This window comes from Eleutherodactylus coqui, chromosome 4, assembly GCF_035609145.1.
Source record: "Eleutherodactylus coqui strain aEleCoq1 chromosome 4, aEleCoq1.hap1, whole genome shotgun sequence".
Taxonomy (NCBI): Eukaryota; Metazoa; Chordata; class Amphibia; order Anura; family Eleutherodactylidae; genus Eleutherodactylus; species Eleutherodactylus coqui.
In genome coordinates, this window is record NC_089840.1 from 95,156,863 (window position 1) to 95,173,549 (window position 16,687).

Genomic DNA, 16,687 nt, shown 5'->3' on the forward strand with positions numbered 1-16,687 from the left:
AAGACTTTGGCATTTTCATATTTGTGTTTATTAAGTAGAGAAGAGACTGCACAGTGGTGAACTGTATCCAAGATAGAACTAACCAAAATCTTTGACTGAATAATGTCCCTGGTGGCCGGCCAATTACTGTAGATGGAATAATAAGACAGTAAGAATACATTTCCTGTTCTATAAAATATTACCAAATGTTCTCAGACGGCATGACTTCCCATATAAAACCATATGAAACATATATTTTTACAGTACTGTAATATTTCCTTATAATATCTCTGTAAAGTTTTCATTATTATAGTTAGAATTTCAATAATAAGAAACTCTCAAATCTCTTATGATTACAACTTAAGCTTTCCGAAATTGCTTATTACATCCAAGTGAATATCTAATGAACTCATCATAATGATTAAGGCCACAATGTGCGTCAAAGGAATAATTTTACTCTTCATATGAAACATATTAGTATACCCAAAGCAAGCTGTACATCATCATAAATTCATAGAGGATTCTTCTGAACCAACATGAACACAACTTGCCTGATCAGTTCACGGTTATCGTTTAATATTCATGGCACAGAATTAAAGGACAGAATCCTTCAGGCAAGAGCGCTATATAATCATGTTGATGACTGAAATTGTATCTCGTATATTACACACAGTTTGAATATTATGATTACAAAATTCTTAAGTTGAGCATTTTTTTAAACAGTAATTTTAATAACTAAACAATTGACTCCCAAGAGATAAATGTCACAAATTAGTAAGTTAATAGATGAAATCCTAATGGTCACATCTGGAAGGCTTGAGTTTATGGATGTGAAATGTTAAGATAACATCAGATAGGTTTAAAGCTTTATGATGAAACAGGAAGGACGGCCATCTTGCAACTTTCAGTCCATAGTTTCTTCTGAAGTTCTATATTATAGGACACATCAGCAGATTTGATCCTTTCACCATTGTATAAATAACAGCCTCCAATTCCTTCAAGGTCTGGTGAGACAGAGCTATAAATGGAGGTGGAAGCTCCTTCTTCTGCACTCTGTATTGTGATGAAATACAAAAAGTATGGTTTCAGTTAGGGTGAATTAACATCAATCAGGATTGATTTTATCAACATAATTCAATATTACATTTAAAAGACCAAGACAATAGCGTGTAAGCAAAATTCGGCATAAGTATGAGTTGTTATTATGTGGTCTCAATAGGAATCCTCTTTCCATTCTGCAACGCAAGACATTTAAAAAATTAAATAAAAAACAGTCATCGAAATACCTAAGTAAAATGCAAAGTTTAAAGGGAGGGTCTACATTTTAGCACCAAATAATTTTCAGGTCCAAGATTCTCTACAATTTATGTCCTAATATATCTTTACAGCAGTCTGGGGTCCATTTTGCTGACACTGAGCTCTAAATGCCCAGTTTTTTAGTCAGAGATAAATGATAAGATCTTGGCTGCTTGTAGCCAACACTAGTGAGAGATTAATAGCTATAATAACTGCATGCTATGCTACTGTTACGAGTTGATGCCACAGTCTTGCTTCACCTGTCCCTGCTGACAGCCGTGGTGTGTTCTTTTTTTCTTTGACAGACACCGTACTTTTGCCCCCTAATAGCCCTCCACAGCTGCCCCTGCACACACCCACACTCCTAAAGGGTCGTTTCGAGTAACTGATTACTCGTCTGAGCACCATGTGGGGTATGGGGGGGGGGGAGAGTGAGAGCGATCTCTCTCTCTCTCTCCCCCCCCGCATGGTGCTCAGACGAGTAATCAGTTACTCGAAAAGACCGATGCTCGCTCGAGCAACACCCTCAAACGAGCGTGCTCGCTCATCTCTAGTAACCACATAATTGGATCACTTCAAGTCTAACAGCATGGGGACCTTTGCAGCTAAACCCAGATACCCACTGTAATCACCTCTAATGAGATTACTAGAATTGGAACAATTAAGACAAGGAAAGTAACCATTCCTTAAAGGCCTAAAAAGTGTCTGAGACAAACTACTTAAATGGCTAATATCTGCCTTAACTAGTTTATCTCGTAGATTAAAACCTCATTTATATGCCATCAAAGGCAGTAGATGCAATTGAGCAACCTTTTGCAAGAAAACTCCAATCTTCTCTAATAATATTACCAATATCCTTGCTAAATTCTGAAAAAGTTGGCACAAAAGGAATCCTATACAGAGTATCAATGAGCCCGAAAGCAACATTAGACTAACAATTAACAATCTTTCGTTTGTGTCTCTTCAATAATCTAGAGGGGTAACCCCTTTGCTTTAACTTTTTACACATTTCATTGATTTTAACACCAACCTTATCTACATCTGAAACAATGTGATCAACTCTTATAAATTGGCTCCATGCAAGTGAATCAATCATATAGCTAGATGCTAATTGTCAAATCTCAAAATACTACTTTTATCAGTTGGTTTTACATACAGATCTGTTTTCAAACTAACCTTATCGATTTACAATATCTTATCCATAAATTGTATTGACTCTTTTGACATGGACATAGTGAATTGCATACAGCCACACATCCATTAAACATTTCATGGAACTGATATAATGAACAAATATCAGTTGGCAAATCAACTTGTTTTTAGTTTCTCAAGAAATTCAAAAATGTCATGTATATAGGAGGGTGTGGTGCTGATAAAATGACAGAGAAGCTTATCGAGGAACATAGGAATTGTCCTAAAGATTAAATTAATCCCCAATACAATAGGCCTCCCCAATGGGTTCGGCAGTTCCTTGTGAATCCTAGGGAGAATATATATGACAGGGGTAACTGGTGAAGAAAATTACAAAAAGTTAAAGTTGTCCTCTATAACCCCTACAATATGATTGCCTCACTAACAATCTCAAACTTTGGGTCCTTTCTAAGATTCTCATATACATTAGAAAAATAGTGGATGTGTATAGTATGACATCAACATATACATTCAATCAGAGATTGAAAATAATAAATTGTTAGGTCCGCTACCCTCTTGCTATTCCGGGCAGATGCGAGCATCGCTCTGCTCCTTCTGTATAAATGTACTTGTTTCTATTGTCTACCAGCAATGAATTAAAGGGGTATTCCAGTGAAATATTATTGATCGCCTATCATCAGGATAGGTCATCAATAGTTGATTGATTGGGTCCGTCACTGGGGACCTTGGCCATTTAGCTAAGCGGGCACATATTGTAAGTGCCGCTATAACACAGAGGTCGGCGTGGAAGCCTCTGTGTAGTGGCTGGAGCTTGTAACTTCAGGCACAGCTCTCATCAATTTCAATCGATTTCAAAACCCTTATCAGGATTTTGTTATTTTTCCCTTCCTGTATTTCTACCCACAGAGATTCCACGTGCTACTGGTGCTGCTGTTTGTTTCTTATAGCTATATGCATAGTTTGGAAGGTTGAAAAAAAATCATACGCCCATCCACTTCATCCTATTGTCCTGCAATGCTGATCCAGAGGAAGAGAAGAAATTGAGGTTGAAGCCAATTTTCTTCATTTTGGGTAGAAAAATTCCTTCCTGACTCCAATCTTGCAATCAGAATAATGTCTGAATCCCCGACCTTTCTGAAGTAATCAGCGACTATAACATGTAATTTTGTAACATTAAAGTAAAGCATCCAGGCCCCTCTTAAATTCTTTTATCAATGTTTTCAATCACCACGTCCTCAGGCAGAGAATTCCATAGTCTAACTGCCCTTACAGTAAAGAACCCTTTCTATGCTGGTGTAGAAACTTTCTTTCCTCTAGATGTTAAGGATGCTCCTCATTATCTGTGTCTATATATTAATGAGTCATCCATTAATTCACCTGTTCATTAGTGTTTCTTTCCTTGATAACAAATATTAACTAAATCTGTTAAACTGGCTATAGCTGTCTTAGCTAGAATAACCAATTCTGTAAAACCTGCTTACAATTGAACTATTAAATATTAATAACAACATCAAAATAGCTAAACCGTGCTTCAAATGTTTTCATTATCTTCTCATCTTCCGTTACCAAGATTTAGTCATGCAAAATGTAAAAGATGGTAAACAGAATCAGTGGGAAATTCCTATCAAGGGAGTTTTAAAAGCCAAAAATAAATGTTTCATGTGCTTTCCATGGCAGTGTGCACAGTCATTGCTTTAACACGATCCACACGGTCTTCTGAGAAAGACATGCAGAAAATTGTTTTAGGAAATATGTGACAGTAAGACAAGGCTTTCACAATGTGTCTTTGCATTTTGCAGATTATTTTTATCAAGGAAGTTTCAATTGAAGCTCCGCTGCTAGACAGGTTCAAGCCAGTCAATGGAGCAGCGCAGCTGAAGGAATTCTGCATTGTGTTTCTGTTTCAGACATGTCTTTATTATTGCTGTTAGTGCCTTTTAATCGTAATGGACCGAGGGCTCCCATACACTTGTGTTTTTTTAACGCTGTTTTTTTTACGCAAATGTCAATGGGACTTTCTATTGTTAAAAAGGCATCACACAAAAATCGCAAAGCACAAACTTGTGATGTGTTTTAACATTAGAAAGTCCCATTGACATCCGTGTTAAAAAAATGCAAGTGTGTGGGAGCCCTTAAGAATTCGAGTAAATTTATCTCAAAATCCAATTGGACATGAGGAAAGAGTTGTGAAAGGAAAATTAGTGTACAAAAGTTGCAAATTTTGGTGTAAGCCTCATTTATCGCAAAAACAATAGTGAATTTTTTGAATTTACTTGTGTACACCATTTTAAAGAAGATGTGGAGATGACTTGTCGGAAGAGGGCAGGCAGGGCTGGAGCCCAACAAGTATATTTCTCTAAAGCATTTGACACCGTGCCACATAATAGGCCGATATATAAAATGAGACAGCTCGGTCTGGGCGAAAACATATCTGGGTAAGGAACTGGCTCAGAGATAGAAAACAGAGGGTGGTAATAAATGGTTCATACTCTGATTGGGCCATCGTTGCTAGCAGGGTGCCACAGGGTTCAGTATTAGGTCCCATTCTGTTCAATATATTTATCAATGACCTGATAGAGGGGCTGCACAATAAAATATCGATATTTGCAGATGACGCAAAGTTATACAATATAATCAATGCAACAGAGGACAATGTGCGGCTACAAGTGGACCTAGATAAGCTGGGGGCTTGGGTAGAAAAATGGCAAATGAAGTTTAATGTGGATTAATGTAAGGTTATGCACATGGGCAGGAGAAACGGATGTCACTAATATACACTTAATGGGGTATTGCTAGGAAAAAGTAATATGGAAAAAGACCTGAGCGCGCTAGTTGTCTGTAGACTTAATTGTAGCAATCAATGCCAGTCAGCTGCTGCAAAAGCAAATAAAGTCTTGGGGTGCATTAAAAGAGGTATAGGGGCGAGAGAGGAGAAGATTATTCTTCCACTATATAAGGCATTTGTCAGGCCTTACATGGAATACTGTGTACAGTTCTGGTCACCGGTGCTCAGGAAAGATGTTGCAGTGCTTGAAGGGGTCCAAAGAAGGGCAACTAAGTTAATAAATGGAATGAGAGGACTAGAATACCCAGAGAGGCTATCAAAGTTGGGATTATTTACCTGGAAAAAAGACAGTTATGGGGAGACCAAATAACTATGTATAAATACATAAGGGGACAATACAAGGATCTCTCCCATGGTCTGTTTATACCCAGAACTGTAACGGTAACAAGAGAGCATCCTGTAAGTCTAGAAGAAAGCAGATTTCATCCCCAACACAGAAGAGGGTTCTTTACTGTAAGAGCAGTGAGACTGTGGAACTTAAAGAAGAGACTAGGTGTCTTTCTAGAGCGCTATGATATTACAGGATATAGACATTAAATAACCAGCTGGATTGCTGCTCTGGGTCTTAGAGTCAGGTAGGAACTTTCAAAACATTGATTCAGTGATTATTCTGACTACTATTATGGAGACGGGAAGGAATTTTCCCCCCTCAAAATTGGCTAAGTTGGCTTTTGCCTCATTGGGTTTTTTTTTTTGCCTTCCTCTGGATGAACAAGAAAGAGGGTGGTGGGGAAACAGACTGAACTGGATGGACATTGTCTTCTTTCAGCCTTACATACTATGTTACTATGTATATTACCATCATCACAACAAGGGAGATTATTTTGTTGCCAGGTAATTGGGTTTGTTTTCAGGGATGAAAATATAGCCCTACTTTAACATACAGTACCAACAAATATAGGGGGAGAATTATGAAACGGTCTATAAAAAAATGGTTTTAATTGCCCACAGCAACCAATCACAGTGCAGCTTTCATTTTGTGTTCTGCTCTCGTAAAAAGGAAGCTGAGCTCTGATTCATTGCTGTGGGCAACTAATACAGTTTTTTTTAGACAGTTTCATAAATCTGCCACATAGTTTTTCATTATTGCTGACATCATATAGGATAATGGAGACTAAGCTTTATATACAACTTTTACAGAGCGTAACTGCAACCTGGGAGAAGTTATACATAACAAGAAAAAGTTTTATCTATTGAAGAGATGGAGCACTGAACACTAATTAGAGATCCCCAGTGATCCACACAAAAATGTCTTAAGATATGCACCTCAGTGGGTAAATTTCAGTTTTTGACTTAAAATTAAGGAATGAGTCTTCTATGGTGTTTATTAGCTTAATTTACTTGCACGCTGCACATTAAATTAATTTCAGAATGGGATAGAGACTTCACTGTAGCAAATTTACAGATGTTTCCACCCCTATCTTAGCTCTAGGACTGCAATCTCTCTTGAACCCAATTAAATACAATATCATGACAAGCTAGCAAAACCTGTGACAGGCTGGAATTTACATCTCAATCCCTGAGTGCCATAAGACACATATAAGATAGACCTCTTGTGACAGAGTATCGTGTAATCATGTTGTTTTGAAAAGCTGGCCATCTTATGACATATATATCTACACAAATGCAGCCAAGTGGACAAGTAAGACCTCAGTCACACGGGGGCCGATCCGCCGGTGTTTCTGCACGATAAGATAGCCGCACTGCAGGTGCAAACGACTTTCCGCACCGCCGGAAGGAAGAACACATAGCCGGCAATGGAGCCAGTCATTCAGAGAGTCGTCCGCACGTAGTGCGGGCCTCTCAACGTGCAGGAACACAGGCGGATAGGTGACTGAGCCCTCAGGAAGGACATGACTCTCTCTATACTTTCTCTCAAGTGAGAGCAACATCAAGATGTAATTAACATAACTAGAATATTTAACTGAACCAGGGGATCACAAGCTGCCTGTGTGCCTGTAGAAGGAACTTATGAGCTAATTAAGTAATGTGATCACAGCAGCATCTGCACTGATTTATGCAGTCTCACTCTGACTTTGCAGTATAAGGACTTATGGGTGAGGAGCCATAAGTATGACATAAACTTGCAGGATTATAGAAACAGTGACCAGGAGTAACCTGCTGCTCTACCATAGCAGGAGTGGTGGTTTCACACGGGTGAGAAAATCGCATGATCTTCACCTGATGCGAGAGTCAGTAAAGAAGCAGATTATGAAACCAATGGTTTTCTTCCCATCTGCGATATTTTCGCTGATGCAATGTTGACAGAACAAAACATTGCGGCATGCTTTAGCTTTCTGCGATGTGCGATTTTTTTTTATCTCCCATGTTTCCTATGGAGCCTTCTTTTTATTGCATCGCAACGCAACAAACTTCTGCTGCAATGCAATTTTAACATTAGATAGTCTTATTGACTTTCGCGATAAAAAATTGTGCATTTTTTGCACGATTTTATCGTGGTTGGCAGCAATCCGATGCGAGATTATTCTTTTAAGAAAAAGCTATGCTGACGCCCAACAAAGACGTGTTTATCTTGTAGTAAAATTGCTAACGCCCGTGTGAAACTAGCCTTAGGGTCATTTCACTCCTGCACCTGAGGTTTCACTTTCCTGCTACATTCAAGGAGCGGGAAATGGGAATCCCTTGGCCAAATGGCTCTGCCTTAGGATGGAACCAACCAGCACCAAATGGACCCCATTGACTGTAATGGGGTCTGTTTAGTTTCAGTTCAGTTTCAGTTCAGCTGCTCAGCTTTTAGCTGGAAGAAAAAGCGCTGCATAGTACTCTGAGCAGGATCTGTGGTGGAACCTCCAACCGGAGGTTCCACGGCAGATGTGAAACCACCCTAACATAGCAAAAAATGAAACAGCCTGTAGCAGAAATGGCTAAGCTTAAATGTATTAGCTGCACAAAGGAATTGCTCATGAGCATCAAACAGCACTAAGAAGTTTTTTTATTTTCACTGAAGGCACACTTCAAGGCTAAGGGCAAATGCAGTGGACATCTCATATTTGCAGCAGATCAGCAGTGAATCTGTGTCAAAATGTTCATGTAAGGGAAGCCATGTTTCCTTTGTTATAATCTCCATGAAACAAGTCTGTCTGGGTATCTGTCTCTGGTGCTTCATCAGGCCAACGTCTTAGGGTGCATTCACATGGTCTATTAGAACCATTGGTTCCCTATGGTGTGTTCACATGTCCGTGTATTACGGGAGTGCAAATGCATGTACCTGCAAAACATAGGACATGCATGCACAGTAGGTCCGTGGTGCATGTCAATATTCCCCAGCCGGGAGTCCCTCATCACTGAACACTGTGACAATACTGTCACAGTGTTCAGTGACAAGCGGACTCCTCATGGAGAGTAAAGAATCCCCTGCCACAGCTGGCAGAGGATTGCAATGTTCTCCCATTGCTTCTTTTTTATGCACAAACCAGGGAAGATTTTCAGGGAAGAGCTTAAAATTTAAAGCGCTTCCTCCGAAAATCCCTGCAGGGCTTGCAAGCAGCCCAATGCTTTCAGTGGGGCTGCACAATCGCCGGTTCCATTAAAAGCAATAGTAGGACATCGCGATCCTTTGCTACAGCTGTGACAGGGGAATTCTTCAGTCCCGTGGGGAATCCCATTGTCATTGAACACAAACCAAGGATGATTTTCAGGGAAGGGCTTATATTGCAAGCCCTTCCCTGAAAATCACTGTAGGGATTGCCAGCATCCTATTGCTTTCAATGGGGCTGCCAGCAGCAGCTGCGGCCCCATTGAAAGCAATGCTGCATGGACCTGCATTCTCCTGTGTTTGTGCAGGTACACGGGTGTGCAGTTTTGTGCGCACCAATGTACGCACACGCTCGTGTGAATGCACCCTTAGTGTCATCAGCTGTCCTATTAGAGTTTGATGTGTATAACATATATGTAGAGCAAAGCAAGCACTATATGTTCTGAACAGTAGTTTATTGCACAAAAGCAAAACTATGTGAAAGCACAGAGGTTACTACATTAAATTCTACATCATCTGGAGAACTGATGTGGCAAGCTTTCGCTTAATAATTAAAAAGGAAGAATATGAGATATTTAGGAACATGTACCACCTGTTTTTTCTGTCTGTCAATTTTACATTTTAGCTGTTGCAAATCTGTTTTTCTTTATTTTATCCTGTCAATTCCCAGTGACACCTCATCTATGTCCCCTGTCCATAATGCGCAAAACTAAACATGATAAATAAATTATAATTTGGTCTATAAAAATGGTATGAAAAATACGTTCACTATTGTTCCATAGTCACAGCTTCTTGCATCTACGGTATAAACCGACTTTCTGGGCTTCCGTTCTAAAACAAGGTCATCACCAAGCTATTTTCTTTACTGGCGTAATGGAAAAACTTGAAGCTCATATGTTGGGCATCACACAGATGATGCCAGCGTGTGAACAGAATCGGCACGCAACAACTTTTTCTCACGCAGGTGGCCATGAGCTAAAACCACAAATAAGCAACAAGGCCCATTTAGACGCAACGATCATCGCTCAAAATTCGTTAAAAGTGTGGCAATAATCGTTATGTGTAAACGCGCTCCCATTGTTTACTTTTTGTTAGTCAATCATTCATCATTGTCTTTCAGTCCGCTTAAAATACATTGTTTGCTAGTTCGCTCATCGTTTGGTTTAAATGAAAGTCATTCAGTCGTTTAATGATTTTTACCTCATTTTTTTACCTTCACTGATGCACTTCCATTCAAAAAACTATCGTTCAATTATCATTTATTGTCCATTTTCCAACTATAATTGTTATATTTAAACGGTCGTCTTTAACAGCAAAACTATCGCTTACTTTCAACACTTTTAACGAATTTTGAGTGATGATCCTCGTGTCTAAATGGACCTATACTCCCCTCTCTTCTTCACCTAATCAGCAGCACAATGGCTCCCGCAGTTCTGTGTTTACAGCAGAAGTCGAGTGACTACTGTGGCCAATCCGAGGACACAGCATTTCAGTCTTAAACTCTTAGCATCATGACACCCAGGGAAGAAATTATGGCAGGAGAAAGAATGGTAATGCTGCAGCAGTCCACTGACTTCCAGTGTAAAAACAGACCGGGAGCGCCACGGGCATTGCATTGCTTACCATGAAAATATGAGTATTGCTTCCTTTTTTTGCTTTATGTCATGGCCAACTGTTTAGGGTACATTATTGGGCCACAGCTTTTATGGGAGCTCAAATTGGGACTCCTGTAATAAATATCAGTGTCTGACTGTCTGCATGAGCCCTTATGTACTCTAGGCTAAATCCTGTGCACACTATCTGGTACAAATGCATGCAGTTCCATAATCCTGCCAAAGCATGCCGTATTCATGGTATTGTTTTTTTCCTCCTTCACTAACTTAAAGTGAAGCTTTGGGCCTGAACAAACAAAGATGGCCGCACTAGCTTCTCTAACTTCCTGATATGCACTGTGAATTAGTATACATCATTAGTCTGACACTACATCTGTTTTAATTGACCATTGCTGCCCACATGAGTAGTGCTGGTCAGTCAGATAAGCATGTGGTGTCTTAGACTATCAATGTATACTAATGAATAGTGTACATCAGGTAGTCAGAGAAGTGGTGCAGCTATTTTTGTCCAAGCCCTGATTGTCGTTTTAAAGGGTCTTTCCATGGGAAACTACCGATGACCTATCTTCAGTAGCAGATCAACAAGGGTCCACTGATAAGAAGCTGATGAACAGTTGGAATGCCCAATACACCACCTATGATGCAGTGACTTGGTTTTGAATTAATAAGGATAGGTCATCAACAATTTTGCATGGAAATCCCCTTTAAATTTATGTAGTAAATGCCATGGCATCACATTTATTACGATGATCATGCAATTCCACCGCAGTACATGTCCAATATTATGCATGGGCCAAGCTAAACTAGTGTCAGATATCACACCATGTATACGAGTGATCATAATTACTGCCTAGCCTAAATGCTGGATACTTCACCACATAAGGATCTGTTCTCATTACCATGATGGCTTACATTTTTAAAGAACATATAGACATCATAGTGGGGGTTCTCTGCTGGGGCTCCCCATCTATGAACCAGAACAGAGAACCACTTTGTATGAAGTGCTCTTTTTCTGGTAGACCTGATTACTTGGATACTTTTTCATTCAAATGGCTGCCAAGCAATCCTACGTTAATATGAGATAGCAAAATAAGTTGACATACAATAGCGCCCTATATCATCAGTGTAAGGGATAAAGGGAATTTCACTCACCTGGTACGTGGTGGGACTCTCGGATTGGGACCCCACCAGTACCTAGTGTCCAAGTCTGTGTATCAATATATTTCTTGGTCTTTGATCCAGGTTCTCTGGAGAGACGTCTTGGAGGGTGGGAACCCTCTGGGTAACCAGAGGCTTACAATCAAGCCAAATGCAGGAAAAATGAGAAGCCATGCCCATGGCGATAAACTGGCTCCATTTATAATTTGAAGACAACCTCTGTGTCGCATCTTCTTTGTGCGTGGACTAACTGCAAACCAAAATATAAACTCTCTGGCAGTGTTCATGCCACATTGCCAGGAAGTCCCTGTACTACGAGGAAAAACTAAACAAAGAAACTTTCCCTAAGGGGAACTAGAGGGTGACAACCCCTGCCTACCAGTGGATGGCCTGCCCTGATAGGGACGCATCCACCCTCGTGGCTCTGCCACTCACTAACCCTGATAAATGACAAAGGAAAAACCACTATAAGAGTAAACCAAAACCTCATAGAATAAATCTCAGTAATAAATCTCTGAACTTATCAGAAAAGCCACTGAAAGAACTACGAACACCAGATTCTGAGATGTCCTCACTCCACAGCGGAAGGAGACTACACTGAAATTAACCAGCAGAGAACCCAGGCCAGGACAGAACTAAAAACCCTCCCTAATTGTCCCCAACTGTTCACCAACAGCTGACACACACATCAGAGTCAAAGAAGACCAAATGCACAAACTGACACAACACTCTGTAATAGAGCCAGAACCAGAATGACAAATGTTTTTTCAAAAGTCTCTATGATTAAAACTGATTTCCATCAAACTGGTATCACAGTTCTGGAATTTTTGATGCCAAGAGTTCTGTTGCCGCCTATACTAAACTTGCCACTAAGACATCAGAACCCTGAAGGAAAGGGAAACAACAAAATTGAGCCTTAGTACTTTTTCTTATTTCTGTAATAAAACAGTATAAGAATGCAGCCTAGTGCACCGCATCTCCGAAGTGAAAATCTTTCTGAGTGCTTAGATGTGAAGGCAAAGTGCTGAGAACAAGACGTAATAAGCTGTACCATAGAAATGAAAGAACACCAGACTGCTGAGTATTAACTGTTCCAGAAAAAAACACAACAACCATGAAGCAGCTTGCTATGCTCAAATGCCAAAATAATTTCATTTGTTACATGCATTCAGTTCTGCTGGGTATACAGAATGGCCAATCCTGACATCAATCCAAGAGACTAACTAACTGATAGGTTTCCAAAATATAACAAGATGTCCAATGTTCTATTCATTTATGGCAATTTTCTCAAACTCAAGAGATCATGGTAAAGACATACTGTGCTTAAAGGGATACTACCATCAAAAAAGACATGTTTTTAAATAAATAATTCTGCGTCTTTATAGTTTTTTCCTTTTGCAGTGTTTATTTTTAGTTTATTATGTCCAATAGTGTAAAAATAAATGATGAAATATTGAAATTTTCACATGCCCTGACATCTGGTTGCCGAAAGGCCTCTACTACTGACTAGTACAAAAGAGAAATCTAGTACTATAGCATACAGTGAAAGTGAACCTCTTTATTACTACCGTAGTAGGCTGAGGTGTAGGCTCCCATAGCTCACAGGGCAGATCAGTCGTGCAGATGCTGTGCTGACATCATCGCGGCCGTCTGCAACATGCTGCAGGTAAGCTCTGGTTGCAAATCAGAAGCAGCCTATGGCCTGCTGCTCACCACTGAAGGTGATATGGAATGTGAGTTAGGTGACTATTGCCTTTTTACTTTTTTTAAAAAATCTCTCCATGGTACATTTAAATTGGGGCACTATGTGGGAGTCCTATAAGTAACAGGAGCTCTCTAAGGGAGCATTACTACTATTGGGGACACTATGAGGGAGCACTACTAGTAATCGGGACACTTTACCAAACTATTATCAGTATGGTGGGGATACTATTACTGTTCAGGTCATTCTAGTTGCCGCATTTACTCTTGGGGGCACTGTAGGTGAGAACTATTACTGTTGGAGGCATTTTACTTGGCACAACTAATTTGGAGATATTGTGTGGGCACTACTATTAGAGGGACTTTGCCACAATTATTTTCGGGGGACATTAGATCTGCAGCACAACAGCTTTTCAGTGCAATATGGGTAGCAGTAACTACTCTGCGTTACTGTGGGGGCACTATCTCTGTGGTACTACAGTATTATCTTCAGGGTAACTATCTGTATCAAACTAATATTTCTACTGACTGAGGCCATATTTTTTGCTGGACGAGTCATATTTTTAGATGGTATTATTTAATGTACTGAAAAATGTTTTAAAAATTCTACGTGGAATGAAATGTAAGAAAAACACAACTCCACCATCTTAGAGAATGTCCCTACAGCAAAAATTACATAACGTTATTCCATGGGGCGGTACGGTTGCAACGATCCAAAATGTATATATATATTTTTTTGCTGTACTACTTTAAAATAAATATATCTTTGAAAAAAAAAAAGAAATGATTTTCTGCCATCATCTTCGGACAGCCATAAACTTTGTATTGGAGTACATATGAATTTTTGATGGCTTGTTTTTAAATTTTTTCTTAGACATGTGGTGCAATTCTGACTTTGTTTATTTTTTTTCTGACATTCACCGTGCGGGGTAAATATTGTGTTACTTTGATAGATTGGTCAGCACTATCAAATATGTTTTGGGTTTTTTTTTATTTAGATGTTTTTAATTATAAATATGGGAAAAGTTTTTTTTTTCATTTTAATTCCTTCTATTTTTTAAATAATTAATAAAACTTTTTTTCTCTTCCTTATATTTTTTTCATCCCCATAGCGGACTTGACCTGAACTTGCGATCATTTGATCGCTCAAGCAGTATAGTGTAATACCATAGTATTACATTATACCGCGATCTGACAGGCAGTCTATCAATCTGCAATGGCAGGCGCCTGGCTGCCACGGCAAAAGGACAGCACTCTGCAATCTCATTGCTGAGGGCCGTTCAGGACCCCTGAACTCTAATCAGGGTATTTAAATTCTAGTCGAATTGAAGGCAGCATTTGAAGGGTAAACAGCTGCTAACAGCATTAGCGCTGATTGCAGCCGTTGTGGGCGGATGACGGCTGTCAAAGATAGCTAACACCCGCATCATATGTGGCAGGATTGACTCCCATTCCATACAAACCCCGAACCTTCATGACATAACTCTACACCATGGAGTGTCTGGGAGACACCAGTAGTAGATGAACACGTGGATTATGTTCATGTATACAAACATTTGTAATTTTATCATACAAACTTAGACAGATGTTAAAAATTTTGGCTACATCAATAATACATTGGTTTCAATAAAACGCTGAAAGTGTCTGTTTCTTTAAGAGAACCCTGTATAATGCTTTGGGTGGAGCTACTTCCTACAGTGAATTACAAAATAAACTATTATAAATAGGTAACTAGTAATGTTATAGTAGTGATAGGCCATTTTCAGAAAATGCACATTATAGGCGCATTTCTGCATTTGTAATAAGGGCATGGTTTCCGGCCTGAACATAGGGTTTTCTGACTCAAATGTCACCTATGATGCTCCATGTTTAGGTCAGTAAACCCCAAATTAGGGCAGAAAACACATGTCTGTATTATGGGCGCAGAAAGACGCCTGAAATATGTTCATCTGAAACTACCCTTAGGACTCAGTCAGACGAGCGGTTTTTTTGCACACGAATAGGCATGTAAAAAGATCGTCCCTCGCATTTGGAAAAACGATTATTTGCCCGGGTGCATTCCAGCTATTTGAAGTAGCCCATTCACAGGATCGTAGGTGCATGGTGCGGGTTTTCCAGCTTGCATAGGAGTCTATAGAAAGCACGCTCCAAAAATAAGACAGGTCCTATCTTTGCGCGCACCACAGACCTTTAGATGCGAGTTGCACCCGTATGTCATATCTTTGGCAAGTGTGAATATTTTGCACCTCTAAAAAAATGTTCATGTGACCCCTTTCATAGGAAAGCATTGGTTCTAATGGACGCGATCTTTTTGCGCGCCTATTCGTGTGTGGAAAAAACGCTCGTCTGACCGAAGCCTTATACTGAAGATTAACAAGTTCTCTTTTTTTCTGTTTTGTTCAGCATTCCGGCGGGCTTATCGGAGCCATCTTATATAACCTGGTAACAATGCTGTACGCTTTGCTGTTTACATGATGGTGTTCTTGTTGAGACCAAAGCAATCTGCTGTTACCTAGAACGCTTAATGTCCATTTTGTGATTGGAAGGTCAGCGAGAAGAGTCTGCAGCGTCGTTTCTAAAATGAGATCAGAGCTGTGTGATTTTGTGTCACCTTGAAATATTTTTAGGCAGAAATAAGCTTCAAAGCAAGTGACAGAAATGCTAAGTATCCATCAAAGAGAATATGTTAACAAAGCTGCACTTAATTAATCAGATCTTTGAGAGTCAGGATTCATAGGAAAAAAGCCCAGCTGCGCGTGTACATCAGGTAAAATAGAGGAATCATCTGCATAATTTGCATAATTGGTCCTTGGACTTAGCGAACATTAATATTTTAATAGTATGAAATATAGAAATTTGCCTATAAATTGTAAGTCACTACTTCAGTATACTGGAGGGATTTTGGATATTCAAAAATTGCAATAATGGGAACTTAAAGGGGTTGTCTCGCGGCAGCAAGTGGGGCTATACACTTCTGTATGGCCATATTAATGCACTTTGTAATATACATCGTGCATTAAATATGAGCCATACAGAAGTTATTCACTTACCTGCTCCGTTGCTAGCGTCCCCGTCTCCATGGCTCCGTCTAATTTCGCTGTCTTCTGGCGTTTTTAGACGCGCTTGCGCTGTGCGGTCTTCTTCCTGGTGAATGGGGCCGCTCGTGCCGGAGAGCTGGTCACCGCGTCGTCATCGTAGCTCCGCCCCGTCACGTGTGCCGATTCCAGCCAATCAGGAGGCTGGAATCGGCAATGGACCGTACAGAGCCCCCGCTGCACCATGGGAAAGGACCCGCGGTGCATCGTGGGTGAAGGTCCCGGCGCCCATCTTGGTGAAGGAAGAAGTAGGAAGAAGGAAGACGTCGCAGACTGGGGATTCGGGTAAGTAATATGTATTTTTTTTTAACACATCCATTGGGGTTGTCCTGCGCCGAACGGGGGGCCTATG

The 16,687-nt window shown here is 40.0% G+C and overlaps 1 protein-coding gene across 1 annotated transcript in view; it reads right to left on the minus strand.

The window, feature by feature from the left end:
• Positions 1-418: 418 nt before the first annotated feature.
• The window catches only part of DHRSX (dehydrogenase/reductase X-linked), a 298,040-nt gene continuing 281,771 nt past the window's right edge, over positions 419-16,687 (minus strand). The window contains exon 7 of the mRNA XM_066599884.1: positions 419-1,032. Within this exon, the coding sequence (XP_066455981.1) occupies positions 847-1,032 (186 nt within the window). The 3' untranslated portion in view covers positions 419-846. The remainder of the gene's footprint in view (positions 1,033-16,687) is intronic.